The sequence below is a fragment of the Phalacrocorax carbo genome, chromosome Z (genome assembly GCF_963921805.1).
Source record: "Phalacrocorax carbo chromosome Z, bPhaCar2.1, whole genome shotgun sequence".
NCBI lineage: Eukaryota > Metazoa > Chordata > Aves > Suliformes > Phalacrocoracidae > Phalacrocorax > Phalacrocorax carbo.
The window spans coordinates 73,924,043-73,950,116 of record NC_087548.1 but is presented as its reverse complement, the minus strand read 5'-3'; the positions used below and the strand labels follow the sequence as shown (position 1 = coordinate 73,950,116).

General features: G+C 39.5%; 1 protein-coding gene across 1 annotated transcript in view; it reads right to left on the bottom strand.

The window, feature by feature from the left end:
* SVEP1 (sushi, von Willebrand factor type A, EGF and pentraxin domain containing 1) overlaps positions 1-26,074 on the bottom strand; it is a 131,095-nt gene that overhangs the window by 94,743 nt on the left and 10,278 nt on the right. The window contains exons 2-3 of the mRNA XM_064439582.1: positions 17,633-17,888; positions 16,245-16,421 (exon numbers count right to left, since the gene is read on the bottom strand). Coding sequence (XP_064295652.1) covers positions 16,245-16,421; positions 17,633-17,888 — 433 coding nt within the window. The remainder of the gene's footprint in view (positions 1-16,244; positions 16,422-17,632; positions 17,889-26,074) is intronic.

Sequence of the window (26,074 nt, the reverse complement as noted above, 5' to 3'; positions counted from 1 at the left end):
GTCCTCGTGCCCCTGCATATTTCTAAGACATATCATGGTAAAAATGTACAACAAATTCTGAAACTACAAAAAGGTCATTCTGGGAAATTAACTTAAATGGTTGTGTAAAGTTTGCTATGCAAATAGACATTATTTATGAATTTATTTACGTGCAAGTGAAGGTTTTGTGTCCAAAATTTCGCACACGATCAGACTTGTACTTAAAGGGGGAAATAAAATCAGTTCTGAAAATGCCTTGCTCAGAGCAGAAGTACCATATATTAGGCTTCTCTGGACATGGTCTTCACCATAATCACAGACACACATTCTTCAGTAAACCTTGATTACTGTTGATGTGATAGCACATGCTACTCTAAATAGTACTGTTCTAAGTGGCTTGGATCTCTGGATAGCTTCCTGCTCTTGAAATATATAAACACTGAAAAGGAACATCACTATCCTGTCCTAAGAGCACTTAGTTGCCATTTTAATATCTTGCTGTGAAGTTATATTTTTGCTTTTACAAAACTGTGAAAAATACAAACAGGCTGAAGTAAAGCAAATTCCACTAAAAACGACCCCAACATTTTGTTTCACTTGTGCTACACGGAGATGAGCAAGTACATGTTTCAGAGGTCTAGTATCTGCCTTGTCTGAAGGCACTGGAATCCCAATTTTCTCTAGGCCTGGTCCAACCACTGTCCCATGTATCAAATAACTCTACTCTTCCTTTCAGCTAATAGAAAGGGTTCTGGGTCAAGAAGGAAAAGAGAGGGCCAAGAAAAGGACACATTTGCAGAGGAGTATTCAAATCAGATGCGGGGAGCAAAGTCATTCCATACTTTTTCACTACTCATTGTACCAAAAAAATCCACCAATCCATCACCTCCCTAAAAGGATGGACTAACAAGCAGCTACTGACCATATCTAAGTGATGGCAGTTAAATACACCAGAAGAGTAAAAAAGCTCCATCTGGGCTGCACAATGTGCTGCTTGGTTAACTTATGTGTGAGCTAGAAGCACACACTGGACAGCACGAAACCGCCCTCCTTTACCTAAAACTGGGAAGCGGGACTACTTGGAAAGAGAGAAGTCTGAGCTGGTGCTGGGGAAAAATCCTGGTTCCTTAATGTCTCCTGAAAAGCTATCCCCAGAGGAAGCTGGACAGAAGTGAGAATCTACTCCACTGCCTGTGACTCCTAGGACACGCAAATCACCACAACTCAGCCAGCACTTGCTCAGCACAGCTTACACTTTCTTCCAGAAGCAGGGAGCAAGAGTCTCATGTTACAGGGCTAACTCAACAGATCACCTTCTCTTGGGATTCCTCAAATTTCAACAAAAATAAGGGATTGGGGTTTTGAAGTCAACAAAGCATGCACCTCAAGCTTCACAGCACTGATAGGTTTTTGCAGTGAAGACATGCCTGGTGGTTCAAGATCCATTTGTGTTCACCTACTCAGCAACCTGAACACAGTTTTGTGTTCAATGGTTCTTGGCACTTAAAGAGTGTAACTAAAACTGATTCTCTGATCAAACTGAACGATCAAACTGGCTTTCCTGAGAGCAGCAAGTTGTATGAGGAACCCAGGAGGAGTCAGAGACTCCACATCCTCAGATTTTCTCCTTCTCATTCAGGCAAAAATGATGAATCCGCTCTGGCAAAATATTAACAGAACCCCGTATGGTCCTGAATTATACTTGTCTAATGTGTAACGCTCCCTTTCTGCTGTGGCCTCCAACACCCACTCCCAGCAGCTGTTGGTGCATATGATCATGAAGAAAAACAAGGATACGTATTTCTGCCTCATTTCTCTACACATCCGAGAAGTTCCAGTTGCTGAATCACAGATGGGGAATGCAGCAAGTAAAAGCTATTATAAACAGGAAAGTGAAGCTATTTCTGCCAGACCTCAATAAACTGTCACTACTGCATTAGGTGCCAAACTTGGCCTCTTTTCCACATCCCTTATTTTTATCATTAAATATACTTCTCAACAACAGTGATGATACTCCTATTAAGTAACATTTCTGAGCACTGAAGATATAGCACATGATTGTGCAGATGGAGAACATATGTCAATATTTCCATTTTTATTTACTTTGCAGCCAAGGGTGAGAGTAAGACAGTTTTTAGTTAACTTAAGAGAGCTGAAGCACATGCAATGGCTCAGGCCAGTAATCAGACAATAAAAAGTGGTGGTTTTGCCAACTGTTTTTTTACATATTGTGAAACTAGCCCAGCTATCCCTGTGTAGAGTTCAGCAAACTGCTGTAATCTCCATGTTATAGTTTCTACTTAATTCCTGGAATCACTACTGGTACCCGTGATTTACTGTGAAAAATGCCATAAATCTCATTCTCCATTCTTCATGCAAAATTCTTACAGAAACTGACAGGATGTCCTGCATTCTAGATATGTAGATCAAAATAGAGTCTTGTTTATCAAAAGCAAGGTCACTGAGAAAACAGCTAGATCACTACGCTCACTATTAACTGCTGCTTCCTCAAGAAACATTTGGAGAAGTGACTGCTGCTCACTTAATTTCACCCGTTTTCCCTTGTCCTTCTCCCCTCTCATTTGTCTGCAAGGCATAAAGGAAGTCATTAAGGACGGATCTGACTGTTGCTGAAGCAATGTCAGCTCCAAGCAAAAGGGTCACCTCAGATTTAAACTGAACGAATGTGTTTTAAGTACTAAGTCTTGTGCCTGCCAACAAAGTGAACTTCACTACCGCAAAAAGCTATGGTGAAAAAGTTTAAAGATAAAAAAGATTATGTTGCAGTACCACAACCAAATACACAGCCTTGGTCCTCAGTCTAACAAAGCCTCCTTCTCTGAAGAACCTCCATTAAAACACTTCTGAACAACACCTTTTCACCCCACACTAGACAGCACTAACCTGGTCTCCATCCCTTAGCCACTCTGCAAAGACCTAACTTCCTGCAATGTAGGAGTTCTCCCATAAAGCAGGAATCCCTGGCTAGTGAGTCATGTGTTTCTAAGGCCCCTTCTTGCTATCAGTATTGACCAAATGTGTTAAAGTAGCAACCTGTAACATCCAAAGGCTTTACCGAAGTGCAGTTGTTTAAACTAGAATGAAATAGCCTGCTGCTGCTGCCAGAAAGGGAGGTGGGAAACAGCAGAGCAATATTCTTTCAAGAACTGTCAGGTGCTCAGCCTCACAGTACATCAGAGTGAAACTGTGCTCTGTGTCCCACTTCTCCATCCTCTTCTCAGCTTCAAGAGTATTTCTTCCACCTTGAAGAAGCAGAATCACTTGTTCTCTTACTAAAGGGCAGTGAGATCCTTTGTATGTTTTGGGAAGAAAAAGGTCTGCCACACTTCCAGTCCTACCTTCTCTAAATGCATGCCTGCTTTCTGAGCTCTTTTATCATAAACAAGGCCACCTACACCTGCAGAGACAGAGAATAAGAAGGGGGGAACATACTTAACTGCAACTTGCAACAAAACAAAAAAAACCCCAGGTAACTGTTTAATGGACCTAAGATTTATGATTATTAAACCACTGATTTTTAGCTAGAAAATCTATTCCTAAACAGCATTTTATTCCAATTAGTTAGGTTCACAAATAATTAATGCTGGCTAAAAATATCCCAGTTTTTCCTGAGTTGGAGCCAAGTTCTTGGCTAATTTCTTGCACTCTTGCAGACTGTGAACCAGTGAGGAATGCAAGTGACAGATTATAAACTACCTCTCTGACGTAGCAATGTATGAGGCACTGCACTTTCTATTTCAACACAGGAAGCCTCCCAAAATGACCTTAAAAGTAGCGAGAATACATCAATCTCTAACATCACTGGGAGTGAAATTCAAGACATTACAGAAAACTTTGTGAAGTGTCACTTTCACAGACCTTGAACATGTTACCTTTAATACTTGTCTGCGCTTCAGCCCTGAGGCAAAAAACCAGAGAAGTAACAGCTGTAATCCATCACCTGCATCTTGAGGGATAAGTAGTTAAAAAGAAGTGGGGGAACAAGAAGACAGTAAGGAGCTTCCCACACGTTCTCAGGGTATAAGTCACCTTCTTGCCTGTTACATAGTGGATGTGTGCTGGCAGCTGCTGAAGAACTTCTGGGGCTGGTGAAGAGCTATCAGGAGAGTGAAGACAGCAGAATTCTGGAGGCTGGCAGAGCATGAGACCTAATTGGTCAACTGGAACTGAGGGCCATGCAAACTGTGCTCTTGGGGCCACAGTATAGCTTAATACTGCTTCTAGGCCTAACTCCCCTGGCACCTAGGCTAAGAAAGCCATTATCGTGGATGAGTACCAAAAAGGAGTATCATGGCTAAGTAGTGGAAAAGGTAGGAGTGAAGGTAACCCTCAGCTACTGTTGCATTGAAGAGATACTGGCAGAGGGTGCCTCAGTGCCTGAGCCTCCTCCTCAGTCCAATTTTTTGTGATCACATTACTTCTTATGGGTTTGGACTGTGGGCACGAGGTAGGTTACTGTTTCACCTGAAAAAGCTATACATGAATACAGCATAGCTACTCCCATTGCTGAACCGATGTCACTAATGAAGACCAAGTGTCCTTGCCTTTGTGTACTCCTATGCCATGACCTAGCCACCATCACTGCACTTCCATTGGGGCAGTTTTGTGAAGTGTTTTTGGCCAGCTGGGAAGAATATGGGTGCTCAGAAAAGTGCTGTGTTTTAAAAATGGTGTTCTACTTTGTAAGGCACTGTATTTTGAATTTCCATTCAGATATAGAGGAGAACAAAACTTCTATATGTCTTTTACTTGTCTACAATTCACAATGACATAAAAATTGAAGTGATTTGCAGGTCACTGCATATTTTGATCTTCACTATGTTGAAGCAAAGGCTTAGACTCTGAAAAGAGGGAAAGAAAATATTTGCATTTCAGGTGATATTCTTTGCCAAGTTGACAACGTAAATAGGGCTGGAGAACCAGACTCTATTTAGGCATACAAACTAATGCCTCTGTGAGACAGATAATAATGGAAGTCCAAAAGAAACACCAGCTTAACTACACATAGTTCTTCTGGTGTACAAGCATGAGGTTTGGCAAGCATTCGTTACTTTCTGTATTGACACCAGAAATATTCCTCAGAATAAGGCTACTCAGCCTCCCACTCTCCTTCCTGTACTCAGAAAAACCTAGTCCTGTGAAGTGAGTTACTTGAAAGAGTAACTTTTGCAGCACTTCATATTCCTGCAGGCAAACCCCTCTTCCATACCCTCTGTCTTGAGACCTATGGCACTTCTGTGCCAGAGGTAAAAAAGATGCAGAAGGTTATTAAACTAGTTAGCTGCTGCATTTAAAGGTACTAGAGCACCTCTACACTGGCCTGGACTCCACAGAGTGAGCATGCACACAGTTGCTGCTGTGAGACCCACTGGGCTTGTCTCCTATGATGCTAAAGCAGCAGCAGGCTTTAACAGACTGTTGTTCCCAACATTACATAGGTTTCATGGGTTGCTCTGACGGCAGCATATGGACAAAGTGTGAAATGAGGGGCAGAAAGAGAAAACACAGTAACAGGCCAACTTTTTCCTCCAAAGCTCCAGGCGTTTTTACCCAGACATTAAACTCAGAATATAAATATATGCCTTTAAATTAATGTGACTTAGAGTATTCCCAGCTTGAGTAGATGTAGGTGTTTCTGTGTTCCACCAGAACACTGATGTTTCCTGCCTCTATACGGTTTTTAACACCACCTATGTGTATTTCCAGATAAAGAGTTTTTCTAGGGGAACACAGTCAGAATGTAGCAGCCACTTTTCTGTCATAAAACCATAAAAACTGAAGCTGAAGGGAAGCCTGACAATAGTGATAGGAATGTTATACTCTGAACTATTCTGCAAAGTCCTAGCCAGCAAACAGGCTGGAATTAATACCAATAATCTGTGAAAAAACCCATGCAGCATTAGTAGTCACAATGCAGGAAAGTTCTTGTACTTTATCTTCTGGCATTCTCGTTTGAGAAACAAACTACACATCATGAGGAGACGGAAACTTTGCACGGGTATTTACTACAGCATTTACAAGGGAACACCCTTTGTTTGAACATTTTGGGCCAAAAATCCACTTATTTTTTTAGCTATCCTCAGAATGTTTCTTTTACTCTCATGGAAGAAAAAACCCAGCAGATTTGCCTGACGGCCAGGAGAAGGAGCCAGATCTTAGGTAGTCACAATAGGGTGCAGCTCTGCATAAAATCAGCACAGCTACACACACCTACACAGATGGAGATTTCGGCATTCCCCTATGCTTTACACTAATGAAAAACTGCAACTCAATGCTTTGTTTTATTGGATTTTGTTTCAAACCTGTCAGGTCCAAACTATAACTAAATAACATGACTACAATTAGACTATATGATTAACTATATTATACACAATTTTGTAATCAATCTTTTGCAACTCCACCTCTCCCACCCCCCCACCCCCCAAAAGATCCATTCACTCTTCCCATTCTTGTGGAGGAAAACACTTCATATTTAATAGATTTCAGACTAGAGAGAAAAAATTCAGCTCCTCAAACTACCTTCAGATGTCAGCCCTACTAAAACATCTGCATTGGAAGTGTGGGTTGCTGGTCTGGCTTTGTTTTGCATGGTAACAAATTAAACCCTGGGGTTTTGGCCTGAAGAGGTTCCCATTTCTCTGCAGAGTCCTGATTTCTATTTTCATCAAAACACCAACAAAACCAGGAGAAACCAATTTCCTGTTTGATGAAACTGATCTGTGTTGCTGCTTTATCATTCTTAAGGGACCTGGTCACACTCCATCATGCAGTCAAGACTATTTCTGGGTGAGAAGGCTGGGCCATCTACAGTATTAGAGTGACAGAAGAAAATAAGGCTCCTTACAAGACAGCAGACCAAACTGCTCCCATCCACTTTGGCTCTTGAGTACCTGGCAGAGACTTACCCTTGTCACAAAATGTCTGCAACCTACTTGCCCTAATTCTTCTCCAAGTTGAGTGGGCTTTTGCCCCCTTTTCATCATGGTGCCTTCTCCAGCATACTCTTCTTGCTGCCCACTGCCTTTGCTGGAGTGGTACCTGAGTTTGAAGAACTTTTGGACCCCTGTGGCTGAGGAAACAGAGAGTGTGCACAGCGGGTGGAAGCGAGGAGCATAGCTGCAGAGGACAGAGGGATAGGGCTTCTTCCCTGGAAGTGATTGTGGAATGACCCAAGGAACCTGCCAGCCAATTTTCCACAGAGAGCACAGAGGAGTCAGACGGACAGGACTGACCATGAGAGGCAAGAGAAAAGCCATCTTATCCCTTCTCGCTAGTATCTTTCCTCTCCTATGACAGTGGTAGCCAAATGGACAGAAGGTAGTGAAAGGAACATCTATATTGCCTTTTGGGTAAACATCCGTTGAAAGGCTTTGTTTAGGTCATAATCTGCAAACAAATTATTTATATTTAGTTGTGGGTTATGACCTGATGAGCTTTGTGCACCTTTGCTTCTACGTTTTTTCTCCCTCTCAGCAAACCCAGGGCAATTAACAGATGACCATCTCCAAACACTTGCAAAGTCATACAAACTACATTTGATATAAAATACTTGCTTTATATTGAAAGAGATATAGACAATGTTGTTTAAAATGTTGAAAGAAGTAGTATTCATTCTTACAGAGAACACACTCTGCTGTACTCACTGGCCTGAGTAGAGCGAATATCACAGCATAAGTCAAGACCAGGATTTAAAAATACAGTAAAAATATTCCTACACTCTGTGTTCAACGGAAACTGATTCCAAGATCTAAGAGTCAGATTTGTCTGACCAAGTGACAAACACATCATGTACAATCCATCTAACTATAAATGAATAGACACAGTTACTGCCTGATTTTGTCACATTAAGAGTGCTGTGCTCCAGTCTGGTTAAATCAATCAGCTTTGACAAGACTTTGGGAGCAACTTAATGATGCTAGGAATCCTGACACCTATTAACAACCTCACGGGCCCAGGCACTAAGGCTGAAACTTACAAGTTAATTGTAGCACAAATTACATCCTGGGAATTACATAGCTACTTAAAGGTGATGCTTTGGAGCCTTAGAGAGACACTAGGGACAGAGTAGTTAATTAAAACAAGCTTTAAGTCTCTTAACCTCCTCCTCATTTCAATAATTAACACTCTCTGCTGTAGACTGCCATCTTATTTTATCCCTGATGCACTCTTTCAAGAATTTTAATTTTTTCTTCTCAAAGACAAAAGCTATTCAAAGGCTCACTAAATGCTAAGATGCCTGCTTTTAATTTGTGAGACTGGCATAAGTTCAGGAATAATATGTGTGCATGCGTGTCTATGAAAACATCCTGACTATGTGTTTCTGAAAAGGTAGTGAAGGCAAGATGACACCATCTAATCCATAGGGGCAACCAAAGAATGTTGCAGTAAAATTCCTTTTCATTAAGGGATTCAATGGACAGACAATTATTCCAGTAAGTGCCTGGTATGATGCAAGTCCCAATCCTGAAGATGATTCTCAAATCTGCAAGACCAAAGACACATGCTAAAACAGTATGAGCCTAAACTGTTCAAAAATCTGTGACAACTGGCTGATGAATGTTGCATGCAGTTAAGGAAGATGTGTTTAGCCCGAAGTTTGTAAACTACCACCTCACCCAGGACTGTACAGCTGGAAAAGGATATTTTCAAATCATGTCATATCTCAACAACGATAATAAATAGAGCCTGCTTTTTATCCTGTCTAGAGACTCAGGGCAAAGCCCATGCTTAATGGTAAAGGTTTTACAGTCATTTAACTAAAAGCTAAACCTATATGGTGGTGTATTTACACTTGGACCCTTCTTCATTGTGACAGCTGCCTGCAATGCTTATACTGTGGCCAAAGGACAGCCTGGGCGCTCCAGGGAGACCCTAAGTCTGATCAGCACAGAAAGCTGGGGACTATTTCTATGTCACATTTATTTCTATTCAGAGCACGGTTTCTGCTCTTCTCAAGTCCTCCAGATGGCTAATTTTTCTCCTCTAACTGCACATATGAACTTTGGCCAGAAGCTTTATTTTCATGACATTCTGAGGTGACCAGGACAATCCACTTCCGGGATAAGGAAAACTTTCAAACCTTCCATCAAATTTATTTCAGAAATAGCTCTGTCCTTAATACAAGAGTCTGTCTGGCATAGAAACTTACTTTCTAAAGCCTCAGATGACATCTGGTTGGAAAGTATGACATATTTTGCAATACTGCATGAAAGTACACCTCTGCTTTTCTGGTCTGCACATGTCAAAATTGAATCTGGGTTTTCACCTTAATGCTACAGCTTTAAAGAACTTCCTCAGAAATTATGCCAGTATACACAGAAAACTTTCCTGTTGGTGTTCTTTTGCTAGTTTTAGGGTATTACTTCTCTGCTATAGTTCAGTTTGAAATGCAAGGAAACAAGCTTCATGGTGCAGAGTTAGAAAAATTCTACACCAATGAAACATCATTACCCATATTAGCGATCATGTTACTCAAAGTTTTTACTTTTGCAACAGAAGATGTATACAAGTTGATACATAAGGCCTGGTAAAGAGAGAAAAATGAGTCGCTCAGTTCCAAGGACTTGATCCAAAACTCATTAACACTACTCAAAATACTCTTAATCACATCAACAGGCTTATCAAAACAATGGATATGGTTAAAAAAACACCAGCAGCTGTACACATCATTTGTTTTGGTGAAAAAACATATATCAAATTGAGCAAGAAAATATTTTTTATACTTTTGCAAGCAAAGCCATTGGTTAGATGTTAAAATTTTCACATTTCTACAATGGTTTGGAAAGCTCACTGTCTGACTCCAGAGTTTGTTAAACAGTTTTTCTGATGGACTGAATCTGGATTAATATTCCACTTTGGAAATGACGAGGTTCACATGATCTTAAACAAAACAACAGTCCTCCACCAAAACAAAGGAAAACCCCAAAGAAAGTCTGCATTATCTGCCCCACCTAAGTTGTGAACACTTAGATCCCAAAAGAAAGAAAATAAAATCCCAACCTTGTCAGGTTTGCTACTGTTTCACTTCAAAGGCTTCACATGGAGAAAGCATAGATCATAGAGGTTTTACAGCACCATAAGAAACACTTCAGTAATTGACAAAACCTGTTATCACTTCATCTCACTTCATATCACTGTGTCTTAAGAACCTTTTTGGTATCACTCTGTGGGTACAAAGCCATAAGCCTTCAAGGAGGAAACTTGGCAAAAGAAGCTTCCACTGCCCCACCTTCATAAAGGAGGTTGTACAGCTGGGAAACAACTACTTTGGGACCAGAAACCACTTAAAATGCAAGTAAAACTACTGTAGCGTCATGCAAGCTAACATTCATCTCTGTCAGAGTCATTCCTAGCCAAAAGAAAAACCGCTCCTGACATGAAGAATTTACTGCCATGATGCTTTTAAATTACCAAGCTGAAGGAATTTATTTCTATTGCGTGTTCCATTTTGAAAAGTCTTGCAGCATCCAAACCATTTTTTTTCACTCAGCCTTTGCTTTGCTTCCTATAGCAACAAGCAGCAGAATCTCTACCTGAATTTCCAAAAGCAAAGCAGGAAATACTGGGCTTCAGGAGACAAAAAAGCCTGAGAAAGCAGATTTCCATGTAAAAAGAGCATGTCTGAGTGCTTCCAGATGTATTTATTTCCCACACAAAATATCTGTAAAAGCAATTTTCTTCACTCGTTATGCAAACAATTATGAATATTTTTGCATTATTTTTTTAAGTCTTAGATTTTTTAAAGATAATTAACCTACTAAACTTCCACAGTCTTGTCTATAGCACTTGCTTCCTCTATCCACATTCCTCATCCACTTGTCTTGCAGTACCCTCAGTGGAAAATCAGATCGATTTACATGTCTCCTGTACTTACCCATCATGATGCTCTGATACTCCCACTAGAAGAACACACTCATTTACATTCCCCCTGTATTTAACCATCATGATATTTTGCTCAAATTGTTACCCATAATGAGCCCAACAAGATTTATAATAAAAAGAAAAAATACACAGAATGACAGTAAAGAATGTTTTTGCCAGTATTAATTAGGCATCAGTTCACTGTTGCTTAGTCATGGGTATTTTGCATCTTTCCTCTTGATTTAGATTGACGCTTTCTTGTTTTCTCTCCTCTTTGCATGACAGCCGCCCATTTTAATGCAGAGTATTCACTATAGAACCTCTGTGTATTATCACAGAAAAAAGCCACAGAAGAGAGGCTATAACAGAATGCAGCTCTACTCAGGAGAAGCATTTTTTAGAATTAAAAAATTACAAATAAGAGAGTAAAGTATACAAAGGCATCTCATCCCCCAAAACCAGTTACAGAAAGGGGTTTATGATTAGAGAGCTGTTAAACAAAAGGGGAGAATCACTAACTGACAGATGTTATACACAGAGTAAGGACTCTCCAGTCAAGCTTTTCTGTCTCTACAGTAAATGAGTCCAACTCCAAGTCTCGCTAAACTACTCGAGTTTTGTAAGCATTCATTAATGCTTCATTAAGCATGTGCTTCCCAACTTCCTTGCCCTTGCTTTCTTCTTTTGGGTTATCAAGATCTGCAGGTTTAAGTGGCACAAGATGCCACACTAGAAGCTATCTGACATTTTCCTCAGGAGACGCTTGTTTTTCATTTTGACAGTCTTCAATGGCTGCAGGTCTCAGGAGAAGGCTTCTTTTAGTGAGAGCTAAGCTAGAAGTGCAGAGTGTTTTTCTGATTTAGAAATTAAAAACAAAGGAGAGAAGAGGAACGAAAACAATCTCCCGTCCAGTTTTATGATGCAGATTCAATACATGAAAGAATAAAATGGCACTGCCTTGTGAGACAGCAAGAAACCAAGTTCTAAGACCTTGAAAATCTGCAGTTCTGTGAATTAATTCAAACCTTCAGGTTCAACAGGCAGATTTAGCTATGGCTGAAGACATTTTGTATACTGTCTTTTGCACACTCCCTTTCTTGCTTTCTCTCCCTTCCCTGTCTGTCAATTACTAGAGGAATCTCAGAGTGCTGCTGATGGTTCTCCTCCAGATCCATGACAGGCACCTGCTGAAGAGTAGAGTGTATATATGAATTATGTTGTTAACTCTGGATGTCTTGGGGCTTAGGGGGATCTTGTAAACTCAGTGAAAATTTCCGTGTACAGTATGACAAGTTAAAGACGGTTGGCAAAGCTTCATTAAGCAAGTAACTTCTCCAGGGTAGCTAAAGAAATGCCTCCCCAAAAGGAGTATTGAGAACGGGTGACCCAGCTGCCATGGGTGTAGAAGCTCCTATCCAAAGGAAGGGAGGAAGGACATAGAATGGCAGAAGGGATATTTAGCTTTCTTTGACTAGGGCATTGGAATCACCACCGAAATTAAAGTTCTTCCCGTCTGAAGTAATATATTAAATAGTACTATATTAAACACATTTTTTTCCTAACTAGAAAGCTATCCAACTCATGAACACCAGGTTTTGTTTTGCATTCTCAACAGGAACAATCCTGAAAAATCTCATGGGGAAAAAATGCTCTGCTGAAAATTGGGTCCACAATCCAAAAAACCACGAAATACAGATCTCCCCTGCCTTGGTGGACCTATATTTCCTGAAAGTTTAAGGTCTTTTCAGTGAATGTGTTCTGAATTAAAATTTGTAAAAAAAAAGTCAAAGTTTTCACACGATTTCAGGTTTCATTGGAAAGACTCTTTACAGACCTAATCCATGTGCTGTTTTGTAGGTAAAACTGTTGCCCTAGTGGCTGTGCAGATGGTAACTGACATGCCACATACTCCTAAATCAAAGCCTAGGCAACCTATTGAATACTTATACGTGTGGTGTGTATGTAATAGGTATGTATTGAATTTCTACACTTTAATAACTATTCCCAAGTAGTGGACCAAAAATAAACTAAAGAAGGAATAACTGGCATAGACTACTAGTATTTCATTCACTAGTTCTGCCCCACCAGCTGCACTTCATCTTCATGGATACCTTGTGCTGCAAAAAATGGGTCCACATGTTAGATAAGAAATACCGGTTCTAGGAGAACAGTTTCCTGACATCCCCAATAACTGTATTTCTCCTTAGAAACTAACTGATGAGATGAACATGACGGGTATCATCCTTTAGTTGTATCATCATGAATCTAAAAGGTCATCCCACCCAAGAGCCCACTTAAAAAGAACTTTCTCTGGAGAGTCTTGCCGAAAATTTTGTGTGAAAAGGCTGTGTGGAACTAACTTCCTAAGTCAGAGAAGAAGATACAAATAGAGATCTGGACATTTGTTTTACTTTTCAATCGAAGAAGCAGTTGACTTGAACAGCCCATCTTTTTATTGGTGGAATGGAAGACACAGTCTAAGATAATAGAAATCACAGATTTATTTTTGCTGACCTCTGTATTTTTGTTTGGTTCTCTCTGGTTTGAAACTCAACTTTTGTAATCAAAGAAAGGAAGGAGGAAAAAAAGTAAAGAAATATGAAGAGGACGTATTTATGTACTCTACAGTATTTGGGACCAGTTATGATACTGCCTTTGTTCTTCCTCTTTCTCCCTTCCTTTGTCACAACTGTCACAGATGTCTCTGACTGCACGAGGCTCCTAGTGTGGGCCAAGAAGCTTTTGTTTCGTTTGCTTTTGAAAGTAGAGAATGTTCAGTCTGTTCTTCTTTCCGTGGCACATCATCAACAATATTACAAAGAACAGGAGGGTGACATTGAAGCCAACTTCTGCTTCTTGGCACAAAGCATGTGGCTCCCATTTTATTTTATGGAAGCTTTCTAGAGAGTGTTTTCAGGTAATTAGGAAACTAAAGAGCTGTTATGATTTTTACATAGTTATTCTGATGCCTCATATTTAAAACCAAAAACAACAGTAAGGTGGTATAATGCATAAGCACAAAAGCATACAGAAAATAACTAAAACAGCAAAAGTAACAGATACATCGCATAAGAGCAATCTCTCATCTTAATGGAAACTCTTTATAAAAAGCCTTAACTGTATTAAGTAAACATAGGCTAGTAGAGTATCTGCAAGTTTAACCAATCAAAAGCTAAAAGTAGTCCAATTAAAATGTAAGCCCTGTCACCGTGAACTTGCCAAAAGTCCTCCTGCACATTATACAGTGAAGAAAAGTTAAGATGCATTCTTAAGATTCCTTATGCTTTACAAATCCACAGCTATGCTTAGCTGGGAAACGTTAAAAAAAAGGTTGGAATTCTTTTCAGAATAAAAGATTTCAAAATATGCTGTTTTTCTTTTAAGGAACACGTTGCCTTTTGTTTCTGTCTGTCTTAAAGAAGAATACAATAGTTGAGCAGAGCAGACATATTTTAAAGAGGCGTGAGTTACATAGGTCAAATTCTCCCTACAATATATCTGTATATGTCCCCAATTATCTTCACATCTACAGCAGATGGCTGCAACTGGCAGCTTATTCGCAGTGCATCTTATACCAATCCCTTTAAAAAACCTATCTTAGACGCACCTGCTGATGATGTAGAAATTAAACTTTCCCCTGCAGCTGCGAAGTATCCATTTAGAGAAATCAGACTTTCATCATTTTTGGTGGCACACCCCACTAAAAGATCCTGTCATGTAGAAAAGGTAACTCTAAAATGATAGGCCCACTATCTTTAGGAAGAGGCAGAAATGCTGCATTTATTTTGTTCAATAGGTTACTAGGGCATCCAAGGTGGAGGAAATGGACTTGAATTACAAAATAAAAAATTAAGAGGAAAAATTGATTTTGTCTGAAACAGGTTAGAATTACAGCTGAAAATGAGCAAAATGGAACAGTGTATCTTCGTTTAGAGTTAACTGAGCACACAAGGAAGCTGCACCCACTTACATGAAATAGGATTCTGATCCAATGTGCCAGTGCTAACATAGACTAACTACATTATTCTACTCATGTTGCACTCAAAACCCAATGAATACCTACTTACCTACTTCTCTTAATACAGAGCAAGCAAAGATGCTCTAGTGCATCTTTTTTTAACCACCTTATTACAAGGGGATGAATGGCAGGGAGTATAATGCAACTGATCAACTTCCCAACACAAACACTGGGATACCTCAGTCCTTTCTTGCACTGGTGACAGAGAACATCTTTGCCCCATCAGGTGCTTATGGATAGTCTGGATCCCTCACTGTATCCTTATAATCCTCCTTGTGCAGGCGTACAGGCATCACAGTCTGTTAAACCTTCCCCTGAAGGAATTCTTTAGCTTTTAGTCACAAACCTGCCTGTGTCTGTACTCTGAACAGAACTACCAACTCTTACAAATAACATCAAGAGACTCTCTGCATGTAATGAAAATCACATTTAAAAAGCAGCATCGCCCTCATATACAGCTATGCAGCCATGATCCATATATCCTCCACACTCAGTTCACATCTCACGAGGAAACACCTCATGAGAACTGTTATGTGCAGAATATAAGTGAGAATATGAGAATACAAACAAGATCAATATAAATACTGCATCTTGTTTCCAGCTGAGAAATATTCGATTATAAGTACTCCTTTTGTCCAGCTCACAAAACAAATACAACAGAGTTCAGATATGCTCTGACAATTTCAGAAAATTTTGTCCTAGAAAAATCAATGGAGTTGGATAAAACCTCCACAAATTCTGAAAAAATAAAGACCTGTAAATTGTTATTTCAACTATAGACTTTGAATGCATACTAGTAAAAGGACTTGTCGAAAGAGCAGTAATAACAACAACAATAGTCTTTGCAAAATGTGATGACATGTTTCTATTTAGGGACTCAAATATTGCCTTCCTCTTTGGTAACTGGAAGTTTCGCCAATGATTTATCCTACAAAGATCCACATACACGGTCCCTCTCCAAACAGAAAAGTTTATGAAAGTTCAAAAAGTGATCAGCAAAATTTGTGAAGGAAAAATTTACTAAGAGCATTCAAACACAAAAGACATTACCTCAAATTTGGTAAACTCTAGTCACAAGTTGCTGGTGAGTTCTGCTTTAGGGAAGTTTTACTGTGTTAGAACACATGACTTATTCTTACCTCTTTCCTGTACATGTCTTTGGCCTGTTGCTAGAGACAAGGTATGAGGTCAGTTTGGCTGCTAGAGCTATTCTATGCCTTCAGCCAGAGAGAGTTTTCCAACAGCCTCAAATGCATTCTGATCCAGCTTCATAGCCATAATCCCAAATAGAGCTTTTCATTTACAACTAGATTAGTGTATATTCAGAGCATAAAGAAAAACCCAAGCACTGAGGCATGAGACTCACCTGTGCATTCATGTTGTAGTCCTTTCCCATAGTATCCTTTTTCACAGATGCACTCAAACTGGCCAGTGTGAGTGCCACATTTACAGCTTGCCATGATGTCGCAGCAGTTTTCATTTGCCTCACAGAGATATGAACAATGCGATATATCTTCTTGGATATAGCTGCCAGAAGGCAGGTCTGAAATAGTATCAATTTATTAACAAAAAATCCAAACTAAAGTCCCCCCACAACCTCATTACACCGTTAGTGAAATGTTTCTAAAAAACCCTCAGTTCCAGTTTTAAGCAGTAGTGATGGCAGCATGAAGCAGCACCTTGCTACGCTCAAAATGTGGGGAGGGAAAAAAAAAAAAGGGTGTGTTCTTATCCTGGAAAAAGGCTCACTGAAATCCATGGTGCAAAGATCCTCAAATTTTCTCACTCGGCTTCATTTGAGTCTAACACTGCCAGAATGCAGCCTTACTCCCAACAGGAGTTGCTGTGACAGCCTTTCCCAGCTTTGGTGGATGCCATCTTTGGCATCAGGAGAGCATTCAGTCACAGCATGTATAATCAGTTGGTCATGTTTAAAAAAAATAATCTTTCCTTGGCACATTCACATATATGAATTAAACCCTACCTGGAACAAACAGAATGGCAATAAATCACATTACTTATGTAAAAGTAGCACACATTTAAAAATTAAATGTAGCAAATAAATGCTAATGGCTAGTCTGATGCATGTTCTAAGCCTCAATCAAGCAGCAGTGGCTTACAAGCAAAGGTCTAGTCATGTGTTCTGACTTGCTAATCTAAACATATTCTATTTTCAAGGATTAACTTTTTTTTTTAGAATCCTGTGGATTTTAAAAGGGTAAAATCACAGCCCAAATTCTTTCCACCCATTGCTTTTTCCACTTCTATGGAATATATAAGGTCATAAACATAAATCATATTTATCCTTATACACAGAGATCTAAATCAGTTCTTAACAGGCTAGCCTTTGTTGCTGTGTAAAATATCAACAGTATAGTTCTAAGGTGTGTACTAGGTGCCTTTTTTTGACATCCATGTACCTGACTACAAGGTTCATCTATTCAAGCAAAAGATACACTGCGCCAAGGCCATAGTCTGTTCTTCATGGGCAAAAGAAAGAGTTGAGTGGAGGTAAGTATGTATATAACTAGAAGGAGAATTTGGGTCATATTTTGTGGATGATGAGTTAGTCAAATAAACATTTATCCTTTTACCTGAGCAATGAACACTTCCGCTAGAAAGTAAGAGGGAAAATAAGAAAATTTAAAGGAATGAATCAACACTACATGAAATGTCATTATAAGACAGTACTGGAGATCTTTCTATTCAGACCACTCTGCTCTCTGTAGACTTCTGAGGTTAGTGCATTAATACCTTCATGAAGAGCCCTGCGTGCCAGAGCTTCAAACTCAGTAAAACTATGAAGAAGGTAACAGTGATCTTCTTTTGGATGGGATGCCATGTCATTCAGTTCTCGGATATTCCCCTGCCATATCCCGAAGGTGAAGATCTCCACTCCAAATTCACGCAAGGATGCTGCAATGGGTCTTGGGTCTCCCCCATTGGAATATCCATCAGTAATGAGAAATATCACCTTTGTGGCATTTCCACGGGCATGACGCAATATTTGCTGGAAAAGAAAATGAAATTGCACACCTCAGCAAAGGGTTAGCAGCCGTTGATATGTACACTACTTCCTCCATGATGTGGCTCCTTTTATTTGAATTATACAGCTAGGTTAAGCCCTTGCAAGATCACTCACTATAACAAAGATCAACCATTTGCAAGCAGAGTGTATGGTTAGACAAGGCCAACCACTGAGTCACACTTCAGATGTTCACAGTCTGCAGTCACAGAAACATGACATGATCTGAAATGAAGCATTTTTCACACTGACTGATAAAGTCAACCATGTGTCAGACAGCAATGATCCTGACCTGTGCTTTAACAACTTCATTCAGACTGCAGTTTGAGTAGGTAATACAAACATTGAAAGTCTAGGGCAAGACCCATGGGACCAAAGTTCAGATGCTGCCAACTCAGTGCTGTGTGAGTGATGTGGATGCATATCAGCTGCCAGTGTGGTCCATCTTGCTTTTCCGTTCAGCACATGAAGGCCATTCGGTCCAAACTTGCGTGACCATGCAGGTAGGTGAAAACTCACCAAATCCTGCCAAGAAAAAGTGCTGCAAATGAGCTGCAAATGGTGGCACACCCATTCTCATTATCATGGCTTTCAGCATGTAATTTATGGACAAATCCTCTACACTTTCTAAGGGGCAACTAAGAAGAAAAAGTATTTTATTAAGGATTATTTTGCTCGAAAGAATCCACAGATCTACTGGAAAAATTGTAGGGACTGACAGATCAATGAAAGGTGAAGAATCAGTCAAAATGACAGATATAAATGTTGAAAACAGCTCTCACACACAGTATCACCTTTTTTATTTGAGGAATCTATGAGTGGTTCCACCATGATTATCTGGCCACATGCCCATATATTTTATATTTCCACATGTTCCTTCCCACCTTCCCTCTACCCTTTCCCCGTCTAAAAGGTGAAATCTACCAAACTTCTGGAAAACAAAACAGTGGCCGTGTCATTCTCTTACCATATAAGGCAGATGGAAAAGAGTTGTTTACCCAGTAAGCCCACAAGAAATTTAATAATGTATGCATAGACAGAGAACATGCCACAGAGCATGTGCATACATGTGCGTGGGCATGAAGTAAAAGGTAGTGAGATGGAAGAGATTCTGTCAGGAACAGCAGTCCGAAAAAAAAGCATCTTAGATGTGCAATGGAAAAATATGGCTGCACCCCATGAGGCTTCAAAAGTCTCTCTATATGAAGGAAAGTTGAACAGGTTTTAGAAATAGATAAGAACATGGGATTTGTTAGAAACAATTTCCTTCTCATTGCCAGGCTAGTAAATTATAAATAAAAAGCAAAGAACCTGGATATATGTCCTATTAAACAAGCTTCCAAAGAGTGACCATGCACAGGGTAACTTGCTTCCCTAAATGCACCTTCAGCGTACCTCCTACAGTCAGCTACTGAATCTTCACTACCAGCACAACTGCAATAGGAAGCTGGTACCTGGAAAAATAAGCAGTCCTAAAACCTGTAATTTCATGTAAACAAAACCCAAAGTGTGATAACAATCATTAGGGTTTCCTATGGCACCATGCATTCAAGGACTGAATGTCAAGTCAGAGACAATAGTTGCGAAGTTTAACCAAGTGATGAGTTGAAGAAAGAGAAACTAGTGACAAGAGAACACTTAGGTTTCCTTATTGCATGCAAACTGCTTGCTAAGAGATCAAAATCCTTCTATCTGTACCTCCCACCATGCAACTGATTTTCTGTTGGTGATACGTTTTTATTTTTCTTGCAAGTCTGAGGTAACAAATACAACCTAACGTATTTTAATGTCATCTTATGTTTTGATCCACTAAATTATAAGGTCCCCATCTGATTTATCGTTAGTCTCCTCCCAGCAAGCATTTAACTGCTGGTTATTTTAAACCCAGTACAGCATTCCCCATTTGTCCCTGTTGAATTGTGCTTTCCTCCCTTACAGTTTGCCAAGATCTCTTTAGCTTGTCCATCATGGCCTCAAAAACTGCCTGTAGTCCCTTCCACCCTGCTGCCATCTATAGATTTAAGGATCATTTCTTCTAATACTTCACCAAAATAATTGTGACAATACTCAGTAATGCCTGAGTGAGGATATGCCCCACAGATTCCTGTCCACTTCACCCTTCCAGTCTGAAAGTACAGTACTACTCATTACTCTCTGAGTACATTTGTTCTTGGATGACAGGCGGAGCACCTGCAAATATGCAGTGTTAACATGCTGTGGACTAGAAACCTTATGGAGTCACCACTCTCATAATTAGCCACAGTCTGTCAGACTTTGACTAAATGTGGGACCACCACTGATGTCTTGGTGGCCAGGTGCTGTCCGCGGCCCTAAAGCAGGGGATTGTGAAGGTGTACTTTCTCCTTTCTCTGTGAACTTACATAGAAGGAATTTGAGGCAGACTTTCAACTCGGTAGCATGCAAATTACTACCATGTTTATTTCAATAATAGAGTGTACCATGCTACAATCAATACAACAGACCACATTTGACAGACCTTCAAATGATACTCAAAAAATCATGTCACTGTATGATGAATAGTAAATGTATTTAAGCCATCCTTAACAAATGCAAATTCTAAAGCAGGAGATGAACTGAGAGCAGTTTTATTACAAAATCTTCAAGTATGGCTTATAAAGTAAAATTGTCTGGCTTTCAGCTCAATCAAAAGGTTACAAGTCAGGGCAATCCAAAGAACCTGCAGAGATTTTATAACCTTTATCAGTAAGCCAGGCCACACCTGGGGACAAGTTGATTTTGTTTTGGCAATTCATTGATTTCAGGTCGATACTACACAAAAACAAGCGCACACACCATAAATCAAAGCATAGAGCATTGGCACCATGGTCTGAAAGACCGCCAAGCAGTGTGTTGCTGTTGGGCTTGATTTTATTACTACTTGTATGCAAAACCCAAAGGGACTGAAACCAAATTCTCTTGCAGGCACAAATACCCTTCACAAACCGAACCTATTGTTCCTCATGTTGTTTAAGTCATAAGTGGAAAACCAGAATGAAGTGAAAAACCAGAATGAAGTGGAGAACTAGAATGAAAAGAATCAGGAAGATAAAGATAGGGCAAAAGATAATACGAAGACAAATAGTAGGAAAAAAAATACAAATACCTTATTTCAAAATGTGTTCTGAAATGGATGCTCTAAGACAAGTGGCATTGCAGGCAGAGACGGTAGTGCTATTTACGATTAACACATATAATTAACATATCTAGCATTAACTGCGCTATTTTAAAATAGATTGTAAGTAACTTAAACTTCTACCCAACCTCTTAAGTATCCAGGCTGAAATTTTCCACTCAGGGAAATTTTCCTCTTAAGCTGTTTCAGTGAAAATGGCTTTTATTTCAAAAAACAAGATGAAGAAAACCATATGTTCCATCTATGCTTATTTGGTTTTTTTGCAACTGTAACATCTCAAAGATTTGCAGAAATAACTTTCAATCTGCAAATCACATTTATAATAAAGGTAGAAAAACAGGCCCCAAATGTGTGCAAGTTGTGGAACTTGTGTAACTGAGGAAGAAACCACAACTTGCATGGGGTTAAGGTACATAATGGAGATTGCCAGTGCAACTCTCTGAAGATCCCACCTGCATGCAGCTTGCTCTAGCAGGATATGATTTCAACTCACAATTACGTCACAACATGTACAGAAGGAGGAAAAAAGCTTAATTTTGGCAGGACATGATTTTGTAATTTCAGTAACATCCTTTCAGCACTGTTTGCCTCTGCATGTAGCACAAAGCTGCACAAACTTTGCAGATGAAGGTAGTAGGCTGCATTACACATTGCCCCAGTGTTTCAGCAAGTGATACTCATAATAGGTAGCAACCAAATTTCTGTGTTTTCCCCAAATACAGGGTCATGTCTGAACGGCCAATGAACAAACCAGCTTGAGCTCAAGTAGTCTAGCTAGGACAATACGGATCTCAGAAAGGACTATTTAATTCTGATTAGTAAATTAGCAGAGATCTATGCTTTACAAAACAAGACTGCCACCAAGCCCTGTGAAACTGCTGTGCAGAGTACACAAACCCTCCATGTCTTTTCCTGCGATCAGAAATGGATCCCTGGCTATAAGTCCCATGAACAATAGCTTACCAAGCCCTCTTAAAAAATGTGGCTCATCAATTAGAATAAGTGGGAAGCATCAGGAAAAGACCATTTTTGAGGGGTAACTATCCCTTAGCTACATGACCCTGAGATAAGGCAAGCAGCCAACAGCTTTTCTTCCCTCTGCATCTGAAAGGGCAACCTCCTCTTTGGGGCAGCACTTCTGTCACACAGAGACACAAACTGAGCTAACAAGTAAGAAAGCATGAAGCTGTCTTCCTGTTACTGATGGACTTGAATATTCAGGTATCAGTGGATCTGAGTAGCGAGACAGACGAACAGACAGGATTGCTATATATTGCCCCTAGCAATCAAAACAAAACCAAGCCACTGAACAGCTTGGCCCTCATGTCTCAGCTGTAACTCTAGACACAGAATCCCTACTGTAACAGCAGACAAAAAGAACAAGGGAAAGAAAGCAATATTCAACATTTGACTGGGGGGGAGGGGGCCTGAGAGAGAGACTTAAGTCTATTTTTAAGTCATCTTTATATGTCTGGTGGTATGGTGAGTGTTTTGTATCTTTCTGTGAAAGCACAGTGACATAAGGGACACGCCACCATCCAGAGCTGCTGACAATCCAAGAAAGATTCTGCATTGCTCTGCCTCTTCTCTCCAGTATTTCTGTGGCATTTCACATAATTTTTGTTTCCTTTAATACTGATTCTATTCTGAGACACCTCTCTCCTCCCCTCTCCAGAGTCTGTTTTATTCCCAACATAAATGTTATACATTTAAAAATGTCTGTTCATTTAACCCCTAAACTTGTAAGCATACACAGAGGTGGCTGCATGTATTTAACTAGTTCCTATCAACTTCATGGACTATATCTACATAAAGATGAGTTTTTTTCATGGCAAGGTTCTGCAGTCCTTTCATAATTGTCAGATTCTTCAATAAATAAAGCTTAAAAGCCCACTAAACAGTACTTGGAAGTTAAAATCCTGAGAACCTGTTTCTTTGTTATGAACATCCACATCTGCTTCTGATTTTACCACCAAGTGAAACTGAGATCCAGCCATAGCTCAAAATACGGTGCTGAGTGACCTGTTTAATTGAGAACACAGCCCATTCGGTCACTAATAGAAATTAATAATAAGGGATAGATACATACAAAACAAAACAATTACTGCTCTTGATGATTGCAAAGAAATGTATGAGGCCACTAGAAATACCTCATCTTTGACTATTTCAGTACCAATCTTCTTGTCTACACTCCTTTCACAGGAGTGATAGATCAGTCAGTTTTAGTGACCCTTCCAGATCTTAAATAAAACATTCTTTTCACATTAGCAAAAAGTTATTACCATCTGTATTATATTCAGTCTCTGTTTAGTGTGTACAAATATCTGGCAGACTCACCACTTTCTTTGTGCCAATAACAATCCTTAGAATTAAAAAATGAAGTCTTGTGCAACAAAATAGTTGTTGTACAGAATCCTCCTGTAGAAATTCACTACTGTAAGGCAAAATTAAACCCTATCGCTAAAATCACAAAAACAGCTAAACCTCTAACTTCCATGTTTCAAATATTGATATAGAATTTGCAACACAAAATCAGGAGATGAGTAGCATCCAAGACCAAAGACTTCTTCAGCAATTTGAAAGCCACAGCAATGGTGTCATCAAAGGTTCTTTGTTACTGCCTCAATTACATGTTAAGTATCTAATCTGTAAATATTTGATCTTGGGCCTGATCTCTGTCCTTACTCAGTGTTCTGCTTTTAAAGAAGATTTGACCATACACAATTGGCTATTAATATATCTGTGTAAAGGGAAACAAATTGAAATGGGTTAATTGTCTCACTTTACAAACTAAGCCTTAGATAACATCAGACAGCCACAGGATCGTCACCAGGAGAAGCTTGCCTTAAAAGGTTTAAGTTGGAACCGAGCTTTCAAAATAACATTATCGGAGCATTCATTGCAAAAATCACACTGCTCCTTGTATACCTTGTAGGGAATGCACTACCTAAGAGCTACAAAGGGAACGTTATTTGTTACAGGTTGGGAAGAACTGTAACTGCACCTCAGAAGTGAAAGAGCCTTTCATTAAAGAGCTGTTCAGCTTTGCTATACCAGTGGAGCACTTACACTGAATTTGTTTTCACCCTAGGTATTACATAAAACCTACACTCCATGGGATGAGTTCTGAATAGAACCAGACAATTCTTCTTCCCAGAGGATCACTTATTCACTATAAAAGAAATAATTCCCATTTTATAATATTACAGAATATAACGATATATAATACATTATAACTATTAAACTTATACTAGAATGAATAAATTATACTTTATTACAAAAAACACTGCACAAATTTGACCTATACATTTGAAGAATAGTAAACCAGTATGCCTTGGTTTCTCATGGATGGCTTCAGAAGTGCATCTGCATGTCACTCACAAAGGGAAATGGCAATGCTAAATCCTTTTGTGAAGCTCACCCTTTGTTTCAAGGTTCCTTTGCTTTCATCCTTCCTGGATGTAAAAAAGTCCAAATCCGGCAGAATTTACTATTTAAATATGTATTCTGGAGACAAAAAGAAATCAGTACTGTGATCAACCATAGCTTTTGGTGGAGTTGAAGCATCTTATCACTGAATCCTGAGCAATCCTAATGAAGTTGGTCATGTCACAAGACTAATGCAAAGCTAGGGGTGACAAATACTGCACCCCTTAATCATGATACAGATGATGTTATTCCTCTACATAAAAGAGCTGGTATACCTCCTCTGCCCCTTCTCTAAAACACCACAGGTCTGATTTCACCACCTTTTCTTTTGGTCACTGCACACTGCTACTTTCAGTGCTCCACTCCAAAAAATCTTATCCCCTCTTTAGGTTTCGTTGCTCCTTTCAGGAGAGGAACTAGAAGATATTCCACAGTTAGAGGTTTTGGTTTCCAGTTGTTACCTTTCACCACCTTCTTTTTCACTGCTGCACAGCTCTAGAGAATACACTGTTACCTATAAGGAAGAAATTAACTATTATAAAAGCTTTCCTTGAATGTTCTCCTAGCAGGAACTGCACTCATAATCTGGGGAAAATATATATCTATAGGATTAATCTGGATATTTGAATAGCGCTACAAGTAATAGGCTGTTGAAGGTAACAACCCAAATTACAAAAAAAAAAAAAAAGTAAAAACCATTATTTAAAATAAAGTGATTTCATGCTGGTCTAGTCTTGTATTACAATGATTTCCACTTCAGTTAAATAACATACTAGCTCCACCAATTATTTCCTCATGATTACTTTATGCAACAATGGGTGGGTCATGAAAACCACATCCTTAATCTATGCATGTATCTTCATCTTTCCTATCCTCCTCATCCCCTTCATCCCCTCTATCTTCAGTGTTCATCTTTTCTTTCCACAGTGCCACCCTCTCTGCACATAGTAATCTTCCACTTGTCCTTTATCCTTTACCAATTTACATATGTTTTTTGCATAACTGAGAATGAACTTTCCGTCTCTTGGCAGTAAAAAAGTCAAGAATCCTAACTAAGTTTTTTTTAAATTATTTTTTTGCTTAGCTACAACACTTACCTTCCAAGCACCTCTAAGTAACTGGCAGGTATGACCTAAGTAAGGTTCACAACTGAGTCAGACATCCTCACCCTATGGATCAAATCACACAGGTAAAAACCCCAGCATGCTTATGGCCAGGAAATGTAGGGACATGTCATCTGAGGAAAGACTGACAGATCTAGTATTGTTCAGCCTGGAGAAAAGAAGGCTTGAGGTCCTCTCATCCACGTATATAAATACTTAATGACGTGAGGAGTAGAGAAGATGGGTCCAGACTCTTCTAGTTGGTAGCATGAGGCAAGAGGCACAAGCGAAACACAGGAAATTCCACTTACACAGAGGAAAACAACATTTGTACTAAAAGGATCATCAGCCGTTGAAACAGGTTTCCCAGAGGGGTTGTAGGTTCTCCATCCCTGGAGATATTCAAAACCCAACCGAACACAGTCCTGAGCAAACTGATCTTATAGACCCCACTCTGAGCAGGGGGGTTGGACTAAATGGTCTCC